This window comes from Rhinopithecus roxellana, chromosome 8 (genome assembly GCF_007565055.1).
Source record: "Rhinopithecus roxellana isolate Shanxi Qingling chromosome 8, ASM756505v1, whole genome shotgun sequence".
Classification (NCBI taxonomy): domain Eukaryota; kingdom Metazoa; phylum Chordata; class Mammalia; order Primates; family Cercopithecidae; genus Rhinopithecus; species Rhinopithecus roxellana.
Window position 1 is genome coordinate 46,238,289 of NC_044556.1, and position 19,915 is coordinate 46,258,203.

Sequence of the window (19,915 nt, forward strand, 5' to 3'; positions counted from 1 at the left end):
TTCTAAATTGTATTCATTCCTCTAGCTAAATTATAAACATCTGAAAATTGCACAGCAAAACACATCCTTATATTGACCTTCATATCACTTTACACTCACTGTTTTGAATACAACAGGCACCAAATGAGAAGGAACTGGCTGATTCTAGTCGAACTCCGATGTCTCAGACTGGGGCTTGTATGAGGCGAAGTGGAGGAGATGCTATGGCTGTTAATGACCACTAGAGGCTCTCAGGGCTGGGCAGGGTATGGGGGCTGTGTATATGTGATCTCCCACTACCCCCCACCTGGCCAGAGCTAAAATAATAAAATGCTGAGCTCACTGTTCCCCCACCCTCTCCCCCGGCACTGGGCTCCTCCTGCTGCTGGGACGGTGCTCTAGTAGAACAGACAGACCTACTGACACAGGGGAGGTGAGAAGGGAGGTGGCCACCAGGACTGGTAGGTGGGGGAGACAGGGGGCTTATGGATGAGAGCCCAGTGGGAGGTGGGGGGAGAAGAGTGGCTCCTATGTGGAATGATGTGGAGTGTGTCCCTGTCTCTTACTCTATATTTTTGCCATTGTGCCGTCCTACCCCTTAACTGTGTATAGTTTACATTGTCGATGTGAGTGTCTCACATACTTTCTGGATCTTTCATATTCAGCATGGTGTGTATGTATAGCTCCTTGTGTGTATCTTATATTGTACAAAATTGTGTGAGTTTAATATTCCCACTGTTTTTAAAGAAACTTTACTCCATTTACACCTATTGGTCTAGTGTCACCTTCCTGTCCAAAGGAAGGGACAGATTATGGGGACTCAGTCCTTTCTCCAGAGGCCTTACTACCCTTCCCCCAACCTGGAAGTCCCCCAACAGCTCCGAGCCCTTGTTTTCCCTTAAGATTTAAAATTTTAGCAAACACAGAAAATGAAATCTTGATGCCCCACAATAAAAGGGAAATGAGGATGGGGTAAGAGACTGTCTCTTCCCTTTACACCCCATTTTCCTTGCTTTTTTAAATCCAGTTTAGGAAAAAGCCTGGATTATGAGGAGGAGAGAAATTTCCCTGAAACTCTCTATTCCCCCACCCCTCGCCCCTTTTCAATAGGAACTGGGCATGGGACCAGCTGTGTTGGCAGGGCTTCCAGCAGCTGTGTTAGGGCAAAGGCACTGACGAGTGAGGTTATAGGGGAGGGGTGCTGCCAGGATTTCTCTGTCATACCATGGGAAGACAAACTCAGCTTAGATGTCTGGGATCCTCATCCAGGGTGGCTGGAAGCTGGGGAAGCAGAAAGGAGACTCTAGTTCTAACTCTAAACAACCTAATCTTCCCCAACTTCCCATCTTCAACTAGATTTCTAATCTCCAAGAAATTCAATTCAATGTTCTGCCCCCTGGCTGGTCTCTTTGTGTCCCTGCTGTGCCCCTGTCCATCTTACCATTGTCCATCCTTTTGTTCCATGTTCCCCAGGCTCTGTGAGTGCCACACATTGGGGAGGGGGTGGGGGCCACCATGTCATCATATCAGAAGGAACTGGAGAAATACAGAGACATAGATGAAGATGAGATCCTAAGGACCTTGAGCCCCGAGGAGCTAGAGCAGCTGGACTGCGAGCTACAGGAGATGGACCCTGAGGTAGGGGCTCCAGCACAGGGAACCAGGGGCAGTCCCAGGCATTTGGGAATGGTGTTGGGCTCTGGGTAGCTGAGAATAGGGTTTGCTACAGGACCTAGGGGCCTAAGAAGGCCAGGGGAAAGGTGTCTGGAGATATTTTAGGGAGTCCTAGCAGTACCTAGGTCAGAGGGGAGGTCTGACTTGCTCCCCAAAACTCATCCCTAAGAACATGCTCCTGCCAGCTGGACTGAGACAACGTGACCAGACAAAGAAGAGCCCAACGGGGCCACTGGACCGAGAGGCCCTTTTGCAGTACTTGGAGCAGCAGGCACTAGAAGTCAAAGAGCGTGATGACTTGGTGCCCTTCACAGGCGAGAAGAAGGGTATGGGGACCCTGACATCCATGCCTCCTCAGAGAACCCAAGTGGCTATGCTGTCTCTCACTTGTCCCCCGCTCCAGCTTTCCTCTCACCTGCCAGCTCCTAGTTGCCTAGGGACTCAGATGCCCTGACACTTAAATGCCAGCTTGCACTCTTCAGTTCTTGAGAGATCAGGGGACTAGGAGTCCTGAGCTTGTAGAGCATTCAGGCTTTCCAGTGTCCCCTCGTGACCCAGCATTCTACCTCCCGGAGAAGGAAAGAAACCTGGAGGCCAGGATCTTGGGAGAAATTACCTCTACCTGAACCATCCTTCATCTCCACATCAGGGAAACCCTATATTCAGCCCAAGAGGGAAATTCCAGCAGAGGAGCAGATCACCCTGGAGCCTGAGCTGGAGGAGGCACTGGCACATGCCACAGATGCTGAAATGTGTGACATCGCAGGTGGGTAGCTGTGGGAAGTTGAGGGTGAGAGGATCAGGGGCAGGTGGATCCTAGTCATGACATGGGATTAGTGAGGAAGGCCCTCAACCAGAATGTGGATGTCTAAGAAAGCCTCAAGCAGTAGTTTCAAGCTTTTCTTCTTTGTTTATATATTTATTCATTTTTAAATTTAATAACACCTCAAGAGCAATTTTACAGGGATTGTAAAAGCAAATAAAAGTGGAACCATTGGGGTGGGCACGGTGGCTCACACCTGTAACCTCAGCACTTGGGAGGACGAGGTGGGCAGATTGCCTGAGCTCGGGAGTTCAAGACCAACCTGGGCAACACAGTGAAACCCCGTCTCTATTAAAATACAAAAAATTAGCCAGGCGTGGCAACGTGCGCCTGTAGTCCCCTACCTGGGAGGCTGAGGCAGGAGAATTACTTGAACCCGGGAGGTGGAGGTGGCAGTGAGCCGAGATCACACCACTGCACTCCAGCCTGGGGGACAGAGTGAGACTGTCTCAAAAAATGAAACGAAACAAAACGCAACAAAACAAAAAAAGTGGAACCATCTGGCTGAAAGAGGAGAGTCGCTACAGACTCCCTTACCCTCTAGTGGCTCATAAGGGACCTTCCCTTAGCCCTTTCTCAATGTTTTAGAAACTACTGCCTTAAGAAGTTTATGGAAAGGACCCCTGGGGCTGAGAGAGGGTAGGGAACTTCTTTGACAAAGTGTAAGTGGTCAGGCTTTAAAAATGCAGCAGATTCAGAAAGAGGTAGGAGGGAGGCTTGGAACAGGTTCCTTCTCATTCCCTGTGACCCCTCTGCTTACCCTCTCCAGCAATTCTGGACATGTACACACTGATGAGCAACAAGCAATACTATGATGCCCTCTGCAGCGGAGAAATCTGCAATACCGAAGGCATTAGTAGTGAGTGTGTTTGGGGAGCATGGTCTCCAGCGCTCTGGGCAGGCAGTCCTAGTGTCTGGGAGAAGGTAGAAAAGGGTGAAACTGATGATTCCAGGAGAAAACATGCTGCATGAGTGATAAGAAAACCTGTGGAGTGCCAGGCGTGGTGGCTCATGCCTGTAATCCCAGCATTTCGTGAGGCTGAGGAGGGTGGATCACTTGAGGTCACGAGTTCGAGACCAGCCTGGCCAACATGGTGTCTCTACTAAAAATACAAAAATTAGCCAGGTGCACACCTGTAATCCCAGCTATTATACTTGGGAAGCTGAGGCACAAGAACTGCTTGAACCCTCAAGGCTGCTGTGAACTGAGATTGTGCCACTGCATTCCAGCCTAGGTGGATAGAGCGAAAAAACCAATGGGGAGGAGATTGTGGGGAACATGTTGGGTTCCCTTCCTGCCCTCACTCACCAGGTGTGGTACAGCCTGACAAGTATAAGCCAGTGCCGGATGAACCCCCAAATCCCACAAACATTGAGGAGATACTAAAGAGGGTCCGAAGCAATGACAAAGAGCTGGAGGAGGTGAACCTGAATAATATACAGGTATTTGACTTGAATCCTCCAAACCGTAACTCTGGATAACCACTGACATCCAAGAGTCCCTTAGCCCACCATCTCCTATTCTCCTCTGGTAGGACATCCCAATACCCATGCTAAGTGAGCTGTGTGAGGCAATGAAGGCAAATACCTATGTGCGGAGCTTCAGTCTGGTAGCCACGAGGAGTGGTGACCCCATCGCCAATGTAAGGCTAGTCGACATCCCCAGTCCTCTTCCACATCTTACGTGCACCCCTTGCATGGCTGTCATAAAGGGTTTTGCTAGGGAGTGCTATTCTCATCATGCCTTCTTAGGGCAGCCCTCATGGAGACTCCTACCTTCAGTGCCATGGTTCATAACTCTCAACCCTCTCTAACACCCCCAGTCCTACTGCACATTCATCTCCCTGCTCTTCCCTGCTATCTGCCCTGCTTTCTGTATCCCTCTAGCTCCATTTATAGCTCCTCAAGGACTCTTCTCAAAGAGCTGTGTTTCCCTCTTGCTCCTGTTCTTTCTTTCCTCAGTCATCTGTGAAACTGTTCCCTAATCCTAACCCAAGTCCCTACTACCCAGGCAGTGGCTGATATGTTGCGTGAGAATCGTAGCCTCCAGAGCCTAAACATCGAATCCAACTTCATTAGCAGCACAGGACTCATGGCTGTGCTGAAGGCAGTTCGGGAAAATGCCACACTCACTGAGCTCCGTGTAGACAATCAGGTCAGCCTTCCCTTCCCCTGATGTTAGCATTCAGTCTCATTGAATCTCCTCCCTGAGCCAGCCACTGGGGCAGCTATCTTATTTAATCTTGTTTGAATTCTCCTCTTCATTATCTCTATGAGGGAAGCCAAGTCAGCATCTCTCTTCAACCACTGTGGAGAAACAAGCTTCTTTGACCTCCCAAAGGGATCTGTGGTCTGGGATGGTAAACAGCCCAGAGAGGGTGACTGTCAGCTTTTGCCTCTCCCTCCCCCAGCGCCAGTGGCCTGGTGATGCAGTGGAGATGGAGATGGCCACCGTGCTAGAGCAGTGTCCCTCTATTGTCCGCTTTGGCTACCACTTCACGCAGCAGGGGCCACGAGCTCGGGCAGCGCAGGCCATGACCCGAAACAATGAACTACGTGAGTAACTGCAGACATCATGTGTGGAGTGGGCAGGGAAGTGCAGAAATTGGTGGATCCTCCTGAAAGCAGACCTAATGACTAATAGCCCAGGGTGCTACCAAAGAGCTATTCACATGAGAAGTTCAAATCCCAAGAGTGATCAGAAAGTAGACAGAAAACTCCCCCTGCCCCAAATATGGACGAGTAGAGAGGTAGAAAGGATACTGGAGATAACAATACTTGTTTAGAGGTATTGTAATTTTATTTGTGGTGTGGTTTCTTGTTTTGTTTTGTTAATGTGGGATGGGCCTGTAAGGTGGCCTAAAACACTACCAATTTATGAGTTTGGCTAAGGGACTGGAAAGGAGAAGAAGAGTGCCTTTGCAGAAAACAGGAGCTGGAACAAACACTTATATTTAATATTCCTCCTTTACAGGTCGCCAGCAAAAGAAGAGATAATACTGCATTTCCCTTTACCAACTAGAGCTGGGAGCACTAGACACTTAAATTCTCATCTGTCCTCCTTTCCTGTAAATAAAAGCCCTTATATCCATTTTGCCTGCCTCCTTCCTTGGACTTTGGGGTGAGAATCTTGGCGCTAACCCCCAAGGGTTACTGCCAGTTCACCAGGGGATTATTTATACTCTGGGGATCAGCAGGCAGAGAGGTTCAGGTTACTAGGAGGAGGTGGGGGAGCTCCCTCCCTTGGTGTTCCCCATAACCCTGCCAACACCTTTCAACTCTTCTACTTTCACAGGGAACTTAGCCGCAGCCCTGTTTCCAGATGTAGCCAGGTCCCTCCAGTGCCTACCCACAGTCCTCATGTGGTTTTAAGGGGGAAAGGACTTTGAGCGGTAGTGGAGAAGGAGGCAGACAACATGAAGGGCAAAGACCTCTTTTTGACAGTCTTATTAATAGGGCACCAGGCTGATGCAGCTGACGCTTGGCATGGCTTTGGTAGAAGGTGGGGGAGGGGTTAGAAGTATGGAGAGCTGTGGCTGGGCGCGGTGGCTCACGCCTGTAATCCCAGCACTTTGGGAGGCCGAGACGGGCGGATCACAAGGTCAGGAGATCGAGACCATCCTGGCTAACACAGTGAAACCCCATCTGTACTAAAAATACAAAAAATTAGCTGGGTGTTGTGGTGCGCGCCTGTAGTCCCAGCTACTCAGGTGGCTAAGGCAGGAGAATGGCGTGAACCTGGGAGGCAGAGCTTGCAGTGAGCCGAGATTGGGCCACTGCACTCCAGCCTGGGTGACAGAGCAAGACTCCGCCTCAAAAAAAAAAAAAAAAAAAAAAGAGGTATGGAGAGCTGTGTATGTTGCAGGAAAGGAGTAGTTGGATTGAGAATTAACAGATCTGAAATCCTGAGATCCGACAAGGAACCAGACTTAAGGAACGTTAAGTTCTTAGCACCCATTGTAGTGTATTTGTGAATGAATGGGAAAAGGGTGTCAGTCCAAGGGGAGATCAGGTGGTTCCTCCTCATCAGAGTCAAACTCAACATTTTCATCTTTTACCCATCGACCTCGTCCATCTGGGATCCATCCTGAACTGGAAACATCAAAGAAAATAGCATCGATCAGGAAAGAGGCTTATTAAGAAGTTAGTGGTGAGCTCACACCTGTAATCCCAGCACTTTGGGAGGCCAAGGTGGGTGGATCACTTGAGGTCAGGAGTTCAAGACCAGCATGACCAACATGGTGAAACCCTGTCTCTACCAAAAAAAAAAGTTAGTGGTGAGAAAAAATTGAGAGCCATGTAAGTTGGGTGGCTAAAACAAAACGAAAGCAAAGATAAAAAACAACAATAGGAGGCCGGGTATGGTGGCTCACGCCTGTAATCCCAGCACTTTGGGAGGCCAAGGCAGGTGGATCACCTGAGGTCGGGAGTTCAAGACCAGCCTGATCAACATGGAGAAATCCCGTCTCTACTAAAAATACAAAATTAGCTGGGAATGCCTATAATCCCAGCTACTCGGGAGGCTGAGGCAAGAGAATCGCTTGAACCCCGGAGGCGGAGGTTGCGGTGAGCCGAGATTGTGTCATTGCACTCCAGCCTGGGGAACACACAAAACTCTGCCTCAAAAAAAAACAAAAACGGGGGGCGGGCACGGTGGCTCACGCCTGTAATCCCAGCACTTTGGGAGGCCGAGGTGGGTGGATCACAAGGTCAGGAGACTGAGACCATCCTCACCAACATAGTGAAACCCCGCCTCTACCAAAACACAAAAAATAAGCCGGGCATGGTGGCACATGCTTGTAATCCCAGCTACTCGAGAGGCTGAGGCAGGGGAATCACTTGAACCTGGGAGGCAGAGGTTGCAGTGAGCTGAGATGAGATCACACCACTGCACTCCAGCCTGGTGACAGAGCAAGACTCTGTCTCAAAAAAAAAACAAAACAAAACAAAAAAAAAAGCTTTGAAACAAGAAGGGTCAGAGAAAGACAATTTGAGGAAACTGGTTAGGCACACTCACCTTCGAAGGGTGAGATAATGGTCCAAGGCTCGTCTTCTTGTTGGGCTCATGGGTGCAGGAGCTGAGACAGTTGCTGACTCCTCGGCCTGTGGACCAGCCCCAGGTTCAGGTTCCCTACTGATCTTTTCACTTTGGAGTTCGACCTCTGAGGGTGGCACAGGGGAAAGGGAGACAGAGGGACCAGGGGCTTCTGGTCTAGGTAGAGAAGAATAGTTTGTAAAAGCAGTAAGGGAAAGGGCCAACTCTCCTATGACTCCCAACCTCTTAAAACAGTGTTTCTTAAACTATATTTTTCAAGATATTAGTAAGTTGTGCATACAAAGGATTTTAGAATCATGAATTTGGGAAAGGCTAGCTTTAAATTTTACAAGTTTTTTTTAATTCTTAAGACTTTGTGGCCGGGCGCGGTGGCTCAAGCCTATAATCCCAGCACTTTGGGAGGCCAAGACGGGCGGATCACGAGGTCAGGAGATTGAGACCATCCTGGCTAACATGGTGAAACCCTGTCTCTACTAAAAAAAAAAAAAAAAATACAAAAAACTAGCCAGGCGAGGTGGCGGTCGCCTGTAGTCCCAGCTATTCGGGAGGCTGAGGCAGGAGAATGGCGTAAACCCGGGAGGCGGAGCTTGCAGTGAGCCGAGATCTGGCCACTGCACTCCAGCCTGGGCGACAGAGCAAGACTCCGTCTCAAAAAAATAAAAATTAAAATAAAAAAAAAAGACTTTGTATAGCTTTTAAAACTGTTACTCTTCAAGTAGAATTACAAAGTGACATTTCCCAAACTTTATTTAAAAATCACAAAATTCTTCTTTTCTTCTTCTTTTGAGATGGAGTCTCACTCTGTCACCTAGGACTGGAGTGAAGTGGCATGATCCTGGCTCACAGCAACCTCTGCCTCACGGATTGAAGCAATTCTTCCACCTCAGCCTCTTGAGTGGCTGGAATTACAGGCACACACCACACATCCAGCTAATTTTTTATATTTTTGGTAGAGACGGGGTTTCAGCATGTTGGCCAGGCTGGTCTTGAACTCTTGACCTCAAGTGATCCACCCGCCGAAGCCTCCAAAAGTGCTGGGATTACCAGTGTGAGCCACCGTGCCCGGCCAAAATTCTCCTTTTCTTGAAACACTAAGTAACATCTCCAGAACGCTAGTATTCCTGAGAATACAGACTGGAAAACACTTTTAGAGCCCTCTGTCTCCTTCTGAGCCTTCCTACCTCTGGCTTTCCCCTCCCATACCTGTACTTCCGGCGGCAGCAACTGTTATAGTGGGGAGCTCTGTGCAGAGCACTCTGGGTGATAAGTCGTGTCTGGGTTAGCAGAGGAGCCTGGTAAGAAGGTGGGAGACAGAGTCAGAGCCTTCAGCCCTCTGCCCTTCCAGCCTGGTGTGTGCAGCAGGGTCTTGCCTAGAACACACTCTCCACTCTCTGATTACCTCAGCTTTGGTTTCTTCCCTCCTCAATTCATTCTGATGTCTTGAATTCTGCTTCCTTTCCTTTCCCGGCTGCTTCTTGCCATAGAAAAGCTGCAAGCCTGAAGAGAAAGGGAAACAGAATTAAAAGCATAGCACCAAGACTGGTGTGCAGAGATTTCGAGGTTTTATTCCCCATCCCCTAGCTTCCCCCGAACTTACTGGACAGATGTTTCTTGCCCGCACGGTGGGCAGTCAGCATGGCCAGGGTGTCCAGTACCGGTCGATGGGGGCAAATGGCACAAGCAAAGCTGAGCAGGGGTAGAGAAGAGGATAACTGGTCCAGGGGAAGAGGGTTGGGCCTGTCCCTGCCGTAAGCCCCACCCTGTCCTAGCAGTCTTTGCAAAACCCAACTCCCTGGTGACCCAATCTCCACTTCTTCCAATCCTCACTGGCCGCCAAAGAATCCTAGATACTCCTGCTGTCCTAATTAATAACAAAAGTTTTTTGAAGCCGGGCGTGGTGGCGTGCGCCTGTAATCCCAGCTAACCGCGACGCTGAGGAGGCAGGATCACTTGAGCCCTGGAGTTCAAGGACAACCTGGGCAACACAGCGAGACCTCCGTCTCAAAGAAAAAAAAAAAAAAAGTCTGTTGAGCTTCTAACCGTAAAACCCTCAGGCTTGAGCCACTCGTCGCTCTTACCGTCCATCCCGAAGCATCAGCGCCTCATCCTCTGGGATGTAACTGGCTAGGAGGTCCCCGACTCTTCTTTTCTGCAGGGAGTAAGGGAAGAAATCCGGACGGGATCAGCGGGATAGGAGACAGGGATGGAAGTGAAATGACAGAAATGAGGAGTCAAACGGAATAAGGACCCTGGGGAGAACAGTGATCATAGACCGAAAAAGGAGTCACTACACAGCTCTAAGTCGCCTGGTTCTTTCCTTCACCCCCGAGTTGTTGCCAGAGCAATGAAACAAAGCTCCTTCCCAACCTTCAGAGAGCGACTGAAGAGGATGCAGATCCTCTCCGCTCACGCTTACTTTGAGCACATTGAGTTGACTCCAATCGTCTCCTTCTCTCTTGAAAGACATCACGACTGTGAGTCCCAGAAAGTGATAAATTCTCTTGTTCCGGTTTCGCCACTCCTCCAGGCCACCGTAGCAAGAGCGGGACAGCGCCTTCTCTTTTTCTTTCTCTTCCTGTCGGCCTCCGTACTTCCGGGGATGCACTTCCACGCATGCATTGCGCCATCCGGATATCCACTCTCTGGAGCGTGGAGGGAACTGCATTTCCTATGGTGCCGTGCGACTCCGCACACGCGAAGCCTTTTGGGAAATGAAGTCTTTTCTCAAAGACCTTGCCGCTCAGCTGGATCCAGGCCCTTGCATCTTGGTGGATCTGAGGCGTTTGGAGGGACAAGAACCTAGATGTGGAGCCGAAATTTGAGGGTGTGACCTATCTGATGCGGAGCGGACCTTTGAGGATCTCTGAGTGAAAGGTGTACTACAAATTCTCGCAATCCTCACGCTCTTCGTCTGCGGCGACAGTTCACCTGGGGTGGGCCTGATTTGTTCCTGGCTCTAGCAAACAAACCCCGGGACCGGGCGGAGCTGGGATGTGGGAGCGCCCTGAGGCCAGGCTACTTGGGGGCAAACTGAGGAAAGAGTTTTGAGGATTATTTCTAGAGTTCAAAGGTCAGAGATCAATGTAGCGAGGAGTTGTGGGGGAGTTCAAAGTCGGAGGGGTGCTTGGGGCGAATCAGGGAGGGACTGAATACTCAAGGGACAAACTTGTGGATAAGGACTTGGAGGGAGGAGAAACCGGGAGGGGGCAGGTGGCGTAGTGCTGGGGAGGCGGGGACACAGGGGAAGAGAGAAGGGGAAAGGAATCCCCTGAATATCCATTCCCAGACTTCAGGCCTGTCACTCGCAGTCTCGGTCGGGCCTCCCCAAGTTGCAACCTAGCTGTCGGCAGGGTGAAGAGATGGCTTCCCCGTCTAGACAGCCCCCGCCAGGGGGGTCAGGACTGCTTCACGGGAGCCGGGCTCGTTCATATGGAAGCCTGGTGCAATCAGCCTGCTCCCCAGTGAGGGAAAGACGCCTGGAGCATCAATTGGAGCCCGGAGACACCCTGGCTGGACTAGCACTCAAATATGGGGTGACGGTGAGTTTTCCAGGATTGGGGTGCAGACAACAGTCAGGAGGGATTTAGTCCTGAGAAGAATGTAGTGGCCCTTCTAGGTAACCTCCCCTGAAATGTTCCTAATGTGTTGAACTCTGTTCTGCCTTTATCTTTGTTTTCCCATCACAGTGTTGCACTGCCTGGTTGGGACAAGTCCTGCCCTACTATTCCAATGGAGAGGAGCAGCTCCTATTTTATCATGCCAGACACTGTGCTAGGGGCTTCACATACGTTAGCTCATTTCGCCTTCACGTCCTTATCAAGTATACATTTATTGTTGCCTTTTGGCAGATGAAGAAACTGAGACTTGGATTGGTTAACCATTTTGACTAAGGTCAAATAATGAGTGTCAGATTTGGGATTCAAACAAGTCTGTCTGACTCTATTAACCACACAGAAAATTTTACATTGAGAGTGATTAAACGTTTACAGCAAATAATGGAGAGCTTATTTTTAGTTCTCAGTTCCTAAAGTGGCTACCTCTCCTTGCTCTTGGTTCCTCCTCAATGCTCTGCCTTCTTTCTAGTAAGGCGGCTTCCCTAGCACAAAACAGGTACTCTACACCAAGTATTTCAGGTCATGCATGGGGGAAATTGGATAGATGTAAAAATGTATAGCATTGAAGTTGATGAGGTTACTCCCCCTACCCCCACCCCTGTTTTCTTGTTCCATCTCACTCAAGCAAATGTTCAATTTAGCCAACATTTTTATGCTTGCTGTACTTAAAGCACTGTGATAACTTTTCTGGGAGATAGAAACTTAAACTATATGGTTGCTGTCCTCATGTAATTTATGGCCTAATGAGAAATGAACAGGTACACAAATAATGATTACAAGTGACAGAATGTGGTGAATTTGTAAAGGTATTAGCAAAGAATCAGGGCCAGGCATGGTGGCTCACCCCTGTAATCCTAGCATTTTGGGAGGCCGAGGCAAGTGGATCACCTAAGGTTTTGAGTATGAGACCAGTCTGGCTAAATGGCAAAACACTGTCTCAACTAAAAATACAAAAATTATCCGGGCGTGGTGGTGCTCGCCTGAAATCCCAGCTACTCAGGAGGCTGAGGCAGAAGAATTGCTTGAACCTGGGAGGTGAAGGTTGTGATGAGCTGAGATCGCACCACTGCACTCCAGCACTCCAGTCTGGGCAACAGAGCGAGACTCTGTCTCAAAAAAAAAAAAAAGAAAAGGATAGGAAATCAGAAAGATTAAATTTTAGTTGGAAAGGGGCTGGGGTGGGCCAGGCGTGGTGGCTCATACCTGTGCTGTAATCCTGGCACTTAGGGAGGCTGAGGCGGGTGGATTGCTTGAGCTCAGGAGTATAGGACCAGCCTGGGCAATGTGGTGAAACCCCATCTCTACAACAAATACAAAAATTAGCTGGGCATGATGGCATGTGCCTGTAATCCCAACTACTGGGGAGGCTGAGGCGGAGGATCACTTGAGCCTGGGAGGCGGAGGTTGCAGTGAACTGAGATTGTGCCACTACACTCCAGGCTGGGCAACAGAGTGAGACCTTGTCTCCAAAAAAAAAAAAAAGAAGAAAAAAAATACTAATATACTATATCTGTAGTTTCTATATTTCATTATCTAATTATTATAATAATTAGATAATTATAATTAATAACTTTTAAATAAAGCATTAATGAGCCCCTGCTATGTGTCAAGGTCTGTAGGATGCTAACAACTGCCTGGAGATACAGAGACGGCAAGTCACAATCCTTGCCTTTAAAGAACTCATAGGGTTTAGGCAAAGCAAATATTTAAAGAGGTGAATAATATTATAGTAGGGTTATGTATTATTATAGCAATATTTACAGTATGCATTAGGAGCCCTGAAGAAAGTAACACAAAAGGAGTGGTAGTTGATGAATAGAAGTTTTCCAAGCAGAGAATGGGATAGTAGAGGGGCAGGAGCATTTCAGGCAGAAGTAACAGCGTGAATAAAGTGTGAAAAAGATCATGGAATGTTCAAAGAAAAATAAAAAGTTCAGGATAGCAAAATGTAGAGGTGGCAAAGGGAGATTAATCTAGACATTTCCTTTGGGAGCTGGATTGAGAAAGCCCTTGAATGCTAATTTGGTTTTTATCTTTAGCCAATGAGGAGCCCATAGGAGGTTTGTAAGCAGGGTAGTGGGTTAATCAGATTTATTTTTTTAGAAAGATAGATGCCAAGAGGAGGATGAGTAGAAATAGAGCGAGGAAGGCCAGTTAAACTGATGCAATAACGCCAGATGAGAAATACTTCGGGTCTATTTTAAATCTTTGGCAGTAGGCCTGAAGATGAGACCAGACGTGAGAGAGATTTTTGAAGCAGTTTTGTTGACCACTTGGTATGGTGATGAAAGGCAAGTATTAGTTAAGGATGACATTGATGTTTCTACCTTGGAAGGCCAGGCAGATAGATGGTGATGCCAGTCACTAGGTCCAGTGATGAATAGATAGGTCAAAATAAGTATTTATTACTGACATTGTTAATAGTATAGTGTGACAACCTTCCCCAGAAGCAGTGAAAAGACCCAGGATTGTCGTTCTAGCTGTGTCATTAACTTGATAGATAATTTCAGGCAAGTAGCTTAACCTCTCTGAGCCTCAGTTCCTTCATTTTTATTTATTTATTCATTTATTTTTATTTTATTTATTTTTTTTAGAAATGGGGTCTCACTATATTGCTCAGGCTGGAGTCTAATTCCTGGGCTCAAGCTGTCCTCCCGCCTCAGCCTCCTGAGTAGCTGGAATTACAGGCATCAGACATTGTGCCCAGCTTGTACAATAAGTTTTTAAAATGTAAGGGGGCCCTAAGACCAAAAAGTGTGAAAACCACTCATCTATAAAGTAGAAATAATGTCAGCCCTTTGTACTTTAGCTTGGTTGTTATGGAATCAAAGAAGACTCTGTGCAGTCACTTTTAAAAGCTCGAGATGCAATATAAGATTGATCATTATGGCCGGGCGCGGTGGCTCAAGCCTGTAATCCCAGCACTTTGGGAGGCCGAGACGGGCGGATCACAAGGTCAGGAGATCGAGACCATCCTGGCGAACACGGTGAAACCCCGTCTCTACTAAAAAATACAAAAAAACTAGCTGGGCAAGGTGGCGGGCGCCTGTAATCCCAGCCACTTGGGAGGCTGAGGGAGGAGAATGGCGTGAACCCGGGAGGCGGAGCTTGCAGTGAGCTGAGATCCGGCCACTGCACTCCAGCCTGGGCGACAGAGCGAGACTCCTCAAAAAAAAAAAAAAAAAAAAAAAAAAAAAAAATCGATCATTATTACTGTCCTTAATTTTGTTGACTCTTTTTTTTTTTTTTAAGATGGAACAGATTAAACGTGCAAACCGCCTTTATACTAATGACTCCATCTTCCTGAAGAAAACTCTCTACATCCCCATCCTGACAGAGCCCAGAGACCTGTTCAATGGTTTGGATTCTGAGGAAGAGAAAGATGGAGAGGAAGAAGTACACCCAAGTAACGATGAAGTTTGGCCACACTCAACTGAGAGGAAGAAACAAGAGACAGGAGCAGGACGTGCCAATGGTGAAGTCTTCCCCACACCTGGCCAGGAAACCCCCACACCCATCCATGACCTCTCTGCCTCTGATTTCCTTAAGAAGCTTGATTCACAGATCAGCCTGTCCAAGAAGGCTGCTGCCCAGAAGCTGAAGAAAGGGGAAAGTGGGTGAGTGTTGAATGGTTCCTTATAAGTTCCTCCCTAGACTCCTCCATTCTTCCTATCTTACCTAACCACAAACACAAGTAAGTAAGCGCAGTGCCAACAGAGGCAAGGTGATACCTTTCCCCCATGTGGCCCCAAAGCAATGAGCAGAGACGATGCCTGCTGACACAGGTAGAGGCAGTGGGAAACTGGGTTCTGTGTTCTTATTGGAGTCAGACAGTTGACTTTTTTTTTTTGAGATGGGGTCTCGCTGTGTTGCCCAGGCTAAAGTGTGTGGCGCAAGCTCTGCCTCCTGGGTTCACGCCATTCTCCTGCCTCAGCCTCCCGAGTAGCTGGGACTACAGGCGCCCGCCACCACGCCTGGCTGATTTTTTGTATTTTTAGTAGAGACAGGGTTTCATTGTGTTAGCCAGGATGGTCTCGATCTCCTGACCTCATGATCTGCCCGCCTCAGCCCCCAAAGTGCTGGGATTACAGGCGTGAGCCACCACACCCAGCCGGCAGTTAACTATTTTTACTGCTCTGGTCATCCATGAAGGAGCATTAGGGTTAGGATTTATCTAGAAGGTATTGAGACTGTCTTGAAGCAACCAGCTTATGTATTAGAAGACAGCTTTCCATGTACCTCTCACTTAGCCCATTGTGAGGTTCTTCCCTTGATCTGTCACTCTTTCCCCCCTTTCCTCACTTGCAGGGTACCTGGGGAGGATGCAGGTCTCCACCTGAGCTCCCCTCGGATGCAGCAACGAGCAGTCCTAGGTCCCGTGCCGCTGACCCGTACCTCTCGGACCCGGACACTACGGGACCAGGAGGATGAAATCTTCAAACTCTGATGTCCCCAGAACTGACTGAGAGAAGCAAGATGTTGAAGGAGAAACTTCAGGGGGAGAGGAGCCTGAGGTGAGGCTCAAGAACATGGCTTACTAGCCTGCCTCCCTCCACTCCAGCCATCTTCCCCAGCCTCCTTGTCTGCCAAAAATTCCTTGGCCTGGGGCAGTTTTATTGGCAAGATTAGGGAATGGGAACTGGACCTTTCCCAGTTCTTGGGCTGAATCTAGAGTTGAGTCCTTTAGACTCAAAAGGCTCTTTTTATATCCCTGTTGCCTTTCCTATCCTTTTTACCATTCCCTGGCCTTAGAACAGGGAAGCAGAGACTCCCCCTCAGCTTCTTCCTCATCTCCACCTATGTGACATAATTTATTTGGTGCTAATATTGAAGTAATATTTATTTGCTATATTTTATTCCTTCCCACTCTCAGCTAAAAAATGGCATTTCTATAGCCCTGGGGTGAAGATAACCCAGGAACAGTGAGCCAGTGAGTGCTGGTTCTCCACCTTCCCCACCTTGTTGGCCAGACATGTGATTGAGGATGAGGCAATCGGTGACCTAGCCTACCACAGAGAATGGATGACTGCTGGCCTTTTCTCCAATCTTAAAGGGACAGATTTGAACTGCGTATTTTTTTTTTTTTTTTGGTACCCCATTCCTGTTGAATGGGCTCAGTCTTGACTAACCAATTCCCTGTAACTTTTTCACAATTCTTGACCCTGAGAAAAAGCAGCACTGTAGGGACCCGAACCCTCCATTCTACCAGTTCACCCTTCTGACCTGTTCTGGTCAGCCTGTGGTGAGGGGAACAGATGGAAGGAGGCTTTCCTTGGGGTTTGAAGAGGAAGCCAGTTGTGAGAGTCTCTTTGTTACACCCCCTCCCCTCCAGACCCTCTCTCTCTATGCCTTCCTCCTCACTGCATATTTATTTGCGATTTGTAGCACTGATCTATGGTACAGTTTTGTTTGTTTCTCAAACAGAAGTAGGTAAGGGAACCTCAATAATAATGGAAATCTCCCTCAGTCTCCTGTTTGGAAATGATGAAAGGTGAGAGAAGTGGTGTTTATATACCTCCTTTCTTCTGTGATGACTATAAGGTATACGAAGCTGGACAGATTAAACATTGAGCCCTGTGCATATTCTAGTAGTTTTATTTCCCCTGTGAGAATCTCCCCTGCCCTAGCCCCTTCCTCCTGCACTCTGGAACAGAGCCTCTGGCATCTGTCCAAGCTCTGTTTCTAAGGGCCACCTTCCCCTCTTCTGTCTTTAGTGTCCCCAAAGGGGTTCTCTGGGCTGTGCCTTCTTTCCTTGGTTCACATGGGAGGGGGCTTCCCTGTTTCAGAAGTCCCTTATGGGAGAAATAGAGATCCAAGTTTCACTTCACCTTTTTCAGGCAGTTCTGTTTCCTGTCCTGGGGCTGGAGTGGGAGAGAGGCCTCACCCCTCAGCATTGCTCCTTCTCCACCAGCTGTTTGGGGATGGGCTGGTCTCAGAGTCAGAAGCACTCTTGGGAAGGAATGAAGCCTGAAGATTGAAAAGCGTTAGTGGCAGCTGAGCAGGGTTAGGAAGCTCATTATCTGTGTTTTCTCAGTCAGCCATTTTGTCAAAGTGGAATGTGCTAGACTCAGGGCTCTCAGAGCTTCCCTTCATCTAGCAGCTTCCTGAGCCCATCACAGATCTTGCCAAGGTGCTGAGTGAAGTCAGGCCCATAGAGGGCTGTGAGCAGACCTGGGTCAGAGAAGTGATCAAACACGTGGCGGATGCGGCCATGTGACTTGGGCGTGAGGTGGTGTTCCACCAACTCCAGCAGCACATCCCGGCACTCCGTCAGCAGGCCAGCCAGAACAGCAGCCTCGAAGGTGAAGTCTACCTCGCCAAAGCTAAGTGCCGTCATGGCACCCTGCCGCAGCTTCTGGCGAAAGCGGGTAGCCAGGGCCAGCTCACTGGGGCCAAAGGAGCCATTGCGGTGCAGTACAGCCACCTTGACAGCCACTTTGATCAGGTCCTTGATCACGCGCTGGGCCTGGGGCCGGCTGTGCGTGTACTCCTTGGACACACGGTAGAGCTCATCTAGCACCTCACTGCTTGTCTCATCTATGAAGAGATGAGCCACAGACCGACCCGCCATCTTACTCATTAGCTTCTTCTCTGCTTGCAGTGCCAGACTCTTTGAGCTGAAGGACTCCATGGGTCCTGGAGAGTGGGGTATGTGGTCAGTCACTAGAAGAAAGGCCACAGGTTTCCTTAGAAAGAGAAAAATGACTTTTCCCCTTTCTGTTGCTTCTTTAGTTTCCATGTCATCATCATCTTTTTTTGTCATCCTCCCCGCCCCCTGGGGCCCCTCAGTCCTCTATGCCTTTCTCCTGCTTTTTCCACTTAGTGCTGTAGCAAATCTTGACTCCAAAACAGCCCATGGGAGTGGCGATAGCTCCGGCTGGAGGAATGTGGGCACATGGGAGGCTAGCCTAGCACAAGCTATATCTCAAGGGGAAGTAGGCTGTTGCTGCTGCAGTGAAGACAGGGCTTACCTGACAGATAATTCTTTTTTTTGAGACGGAGTCTTGCTTTGTCACCCAGGCTGGAGTGCAGGGGTGCGATCTCTGTTCACTGCAACCTCCACCTCCCGGGTTCAAGCTATTCTCCTGCCTCAGCCTCCCAAGTAGTTGGGATTACAGGCACCCACCACTATGCCCGGCTAATTTTTGTATTTTTTAGTAGAGATAGGGTTTCACCGTGTTGGCCACAGGCTGGTCTTGATCTCCTGACCTCGTGATCCACCCACCTTGACCTCCCCAAGTGCTGGGAATATAGGTGTGAGCCACCACGCCCAGCCTGACAGAATTCTTACAGCTACCATTTTTGGACACTGACTCTGTGCCATATGTCTGTGTGGTATAGGTATAGCTTGTTTAGGTATAGCTTGTTTTGTTGTGGTATTGGTATAGGTATAGCTTGTTTTACAGCTGAGCAAATGATACTTACATTAAATAATTTACCCAAGATCAAACACAACTCATTTTTTGGCCCCCAAAGCCAGTGGCAGCTATTTCACTGTACTTCCTTTAAAGTAAGAAGCATAAGCATCCCAGGAATCCTAATAGGAGTAATAACTAACATTTACTGAGAACCTACTATGTGCCAAGTGCTTTATGTCAGCCATCTTAGTCTTCCCAATCCTGTATAAGGTTAAGGTAGGTATTCCCATTTTGCAGTGAGAAAACTGAAGCTAAGAGAAATTTAGCAATTTGGCCAAAGTCACTAGTAAATGGTAAAGATGGGCTTCAAACCAAATAATCCAGAGAAACCTCCTTCCCCGGAATGCTCCCAGTATGGTTAAAGCCAACTGAGGAAGCACAAGAAATCAGCACCTCAAGAACGGCAGGCAGTCCTGAAGGTCTGAGCCTTCTGCTACACTGAACTCACGACCTTCTTGGCGGCATATCAGCTCCATGTGTCCAGGGTTCTCTCCCCATGGTCTTCACCTGTGGTTCTTCTGATTGTTTTGCTTCTTACTTCCCCCTCCCCTGCTCTGCAGGATGTGGCTGTGACCGCAGTGAGGAGCAGCCTCGCCCTCTCCCCCAAACCAAAATGGGAGTCTGAAGAGGCAGGGGAGGTGGGGACTGAGGGGGTTTCTTCCCCAGCTGAATCCGTCCAGTGGAAACCTGAACCTTGCTTTGCTCCCAGCTTGCCTTGGGGCTTTCTGGACCATGTTCCCCAGCCGGAAGAGGAGATTGCTCCATGTGAGCCTTCCTTCCTCCTTGGCCTTCCTGTTACCCAGCTCTCCAATGCCCCCATTGCCGTCTCACATTTGTTCCGGTGTCCTCTCCCTCTCTCCCTATTTCAGTCTCCCTTTTTCTCTTGTCTGGGTCCTCCCTATAATCCTCTCTGGCCTGGCCATACTCTCCCTCTGGCCCTTATCTGTCTATCTCCTTGTCTCCTAAGACTTCCTTGCATTTCACACACATCCATACAGATATGGATCCACCTGCATCCCTCAGCCCTGCCCCCACTGCATCCAAAACCAGGTCTTTCAGAGGCTGCCTTGCCACCAGAAAAACTAAGTTAAGCTCTACAAAGGACCCAAGAATTGTACAAGCAAGAGTTTCACAATATGAAAAGCTAAGACTGAAAGAGCTGGAGACTCCTCTGCCGCCATTACCCCTAAAGTCTACCATTCTGTCACTGCCGGTCCCTCACCTGCTGTGCTGGGTGCCAGTCTTGCCTTGGATGTTCCGGGAAAGCTTACAGAATGGAGAAGCTTCACTTAGTGTGAGAGCCCTTTGACTTGGCCCCACCCCTTGAGCCCCGCCTACCTACTCTCTGCTC

The 19,915-nt window shown here is 48.7% G+C and overlaps 4 protein-coding genes across 10 annotated transcripts; 2 read left to right on the forward strand and 2 right to left on the reverse strand.

The window, feature by feature from the left end:
- The first annotated feature begins 53 nt into the window (after positions 1 to 53).
- Positions 54 to 5,567, forward strand: TMOD4 (tropomodulin 4). 2 transcript variants are annotated; one of them, XM_010387210.2, is made up of 10 exons: positions 54 to 440; positions 1,453 to 1,617; positions 1,823 to 1,979; positions 2,303 to 2,419; positions 3,246 to 3,335; positions 3,789 to 3,919; positions 4,012 to 4,119; positions 4,488 to 4,631; positions 4,888 to 5,032; positions 5,451 to 5,567. In XM_010387210.2, the coding sequence occupies exons 2-10, from the start codon at positions 1,495 to 1,497 to the stop codon at positions 5,471 to 5,473; spliced, it is 1,038 nt and encodes a 345-aa protein (XP_010385512.1). In that variant the 5' UTR covers positions 54 to 440; positions 1,453 to 1,494; the 3' UTR covers positions 5,474 to 5,567. The 2 variants fall into 2 exon arrangements, with proteins under 2 accessions (XP_010385512.1, XP_010385514.1); XM_010387212.2 differs by having other exon boundaries at positions 54 to 412.
- An 848-nt stretch (positions 5,568 to 6,415) lies between these two features.
- LOC104681051 (sodium channel modifier 1) lies at positions 6,416 to 10,119 on the reverse strand. The gene is made up of 7 exons (XM_010387213.2): positions 9,949 to 10,119; positions 9,611 to 9,681; positions 9,130 to 9,218; positions 8,932 to 9,029; positions 8,736 to 8,824; positions 7,494 to 7,688; positions 6,416 to 6,568 (listed from the first exon to the last, which is right to left on the reverse strand). The coding sequence occupies exons 1-7, from the start codon at positions 9,997 to 9,999 to the stop codon at positions 6,469 to 6,471; spliced, it is 693 nt and encodes a 230-aa protein (XP_010385515.1). The 5' UTR covers positions 10,000 to 10,119; the 3' UTR covers positions 6,416 to 6,468.
- Positions 10,120 to 10,176: 57 nt separating this feature from the next.
- On the forward strand, positions 10,177 to 16,727 carry LYSMD1 (LysM domain containing 1). Of its 3 annotated transcripts, none has more exons than XM_010387218.2 (4): positions 10,177 to 10,465; positions 10,819 to 11,071; positions 14,399 to 14,763; positions 15,455 to 16,727. In XM_010387218.2, exons 2-4 carry the CDS (start codon positions 10,892 to 10,894, stop codon positions 15,591 to 15,593), a joined length of 684 nt encoding a protein of 227 aa, XP_010385520.1. In that variant the 5' UTR covers positions 10,177 to 10,465; positions 10,819 to 10,891; the 3' UTR covers positions 15,594 to 16,727. The 3 variants fall into 3 exon arrangements, with proteins under 3 accessions (XP_010385520.1, XP_010385521.1, XP_010385519.1); XM_010387219.2 differs by having other exon boundaries at positions 10,177 to 10,406; XM_010387217.2 differs by having other exon boundaries at positions 10,177 to 11,071.
- TNFAIP8L2 (TNF alpha induced protein 8 like 2) lies at positions 16,726 to 19,893 on the reverse strand. 4 transcript variants are annotated; one of them, XM_010387215.2, is made up of 2 exons: positions 19,787 to 19,893; positions 16,726 to 17,809 (listed from the first exon to the last, which is right to left on the reverse strand). In XM_010387215.2, the coding sequence occupies exon 2, from the start codon at positions 17,775 to 17,777 to the stop codon at positions 17,223 to 17,225; it is 555 nt and encodes a 184-aa protein (XP_010385517.2). In that variant the 5' UTR covers positions 17,778 to 17,809; positions 19,787 to 19,893; the 3' UTR covers positions 16,726 to 17,222. The 4 variants fall into 4 exon arrangements, with proteins under 4 accessions (XP_010385517.2, XP_030792161.1, XP_010385518.2 ...); XM_030936301.1 differs by having other exon boundaries at positions 16,726 to 17,782; positions 19,787 to 19,864; XM_010387216.2 differs by having other exon boundaries at positions 16,726 to 17,832; positions 19,787 to 19,848.
- Between the last annotated feature and the right edge of the window lie 22 nt (positions 19,894 to 19,915).

What these genes read in the sequence shown, in the direction of transcription:
- TMOD4 (XM_010387210.2), top strand. Translation starts at nt 1,495, where the DNA reads ATGTCATCATATCAGAAGGAACTGGAGAAATACAGAGACATAGATGAA. An exon ending in TACAGGAGATGGACCCTGAG is followed by an intron (nt 1,618 to 1,822) that starts GTAGGGGCTCCA and finishes CTCATCCCTAAG; the next exon opens with AACATGCTCCTGCCAGCTGG. An exon ending in TGAACCTGAATAATATACAG is followed by an intron (nt 3,920 to 4,011) that starts GTATTTGACTTG and finishes CTCCTCTGGTAG; the next exon opens with GACATCCCAATACCCATGCT.
- LOC104681051 (XM_010387213.2), bottom strand. Translation starts at nt 9,999, where the DNA reads ATGTCTTTCAAGAGAGAAGGAGACGATTGGAGTCAACTCAATGTGCTC. An exon ending in GTCAACTCAATGTGCTCAAA is followed by an intron (nt 9,682 to 9,948) that starts GTAAGCGTGAGC and finishes TACTCCCTGCAG; the next exon opens with AAAAGAAGAGTCGGGGACCT. An exon ending in GGGAAGAAACCAAAGCTGAG is followed by an intron (nt 8,825 to 8,931) that starts GTAATCAGAGAG and finishes CCTTCTTACCAG; the next exon opens with GCTCCTCTGCTAACCCAGAC.
- LYSMD1 (XM_010387217.2), top strand. Translation starts at nt 10,892, where the DNA reads ATGGCTTCCCCGTCTAGACAGCCCCCGCCAGGGGGGTCAGGACTGCTT. An exon ending in CACTCAAATATGGGGTGACG is followed by an intron (nt 11,072 to 14,398) that starts GTGAGTTTTCCA and finishes TTTTTTTTTAAG; the next exon opens with ATGGAACAGATTAAACGTGC. An exon ending in CTGAAGAAAGGGGAAAGTGG is followed by an intron (nt 14,764 to 15,454) that starts GTGAGTGTTGAA and finishes CCTCACTTGCAG; the next exon opens with GGTACCTGGGGAGGATGCAG.
- TNFAIP8L2 (XM_010387215.2), bottom strand. Translation starts at nt 17,777, where the DNA reads ATGGAGTCCTTCAGCTCAAAGAGTCTGGCACTGCAAGCAGAGAAGAAG.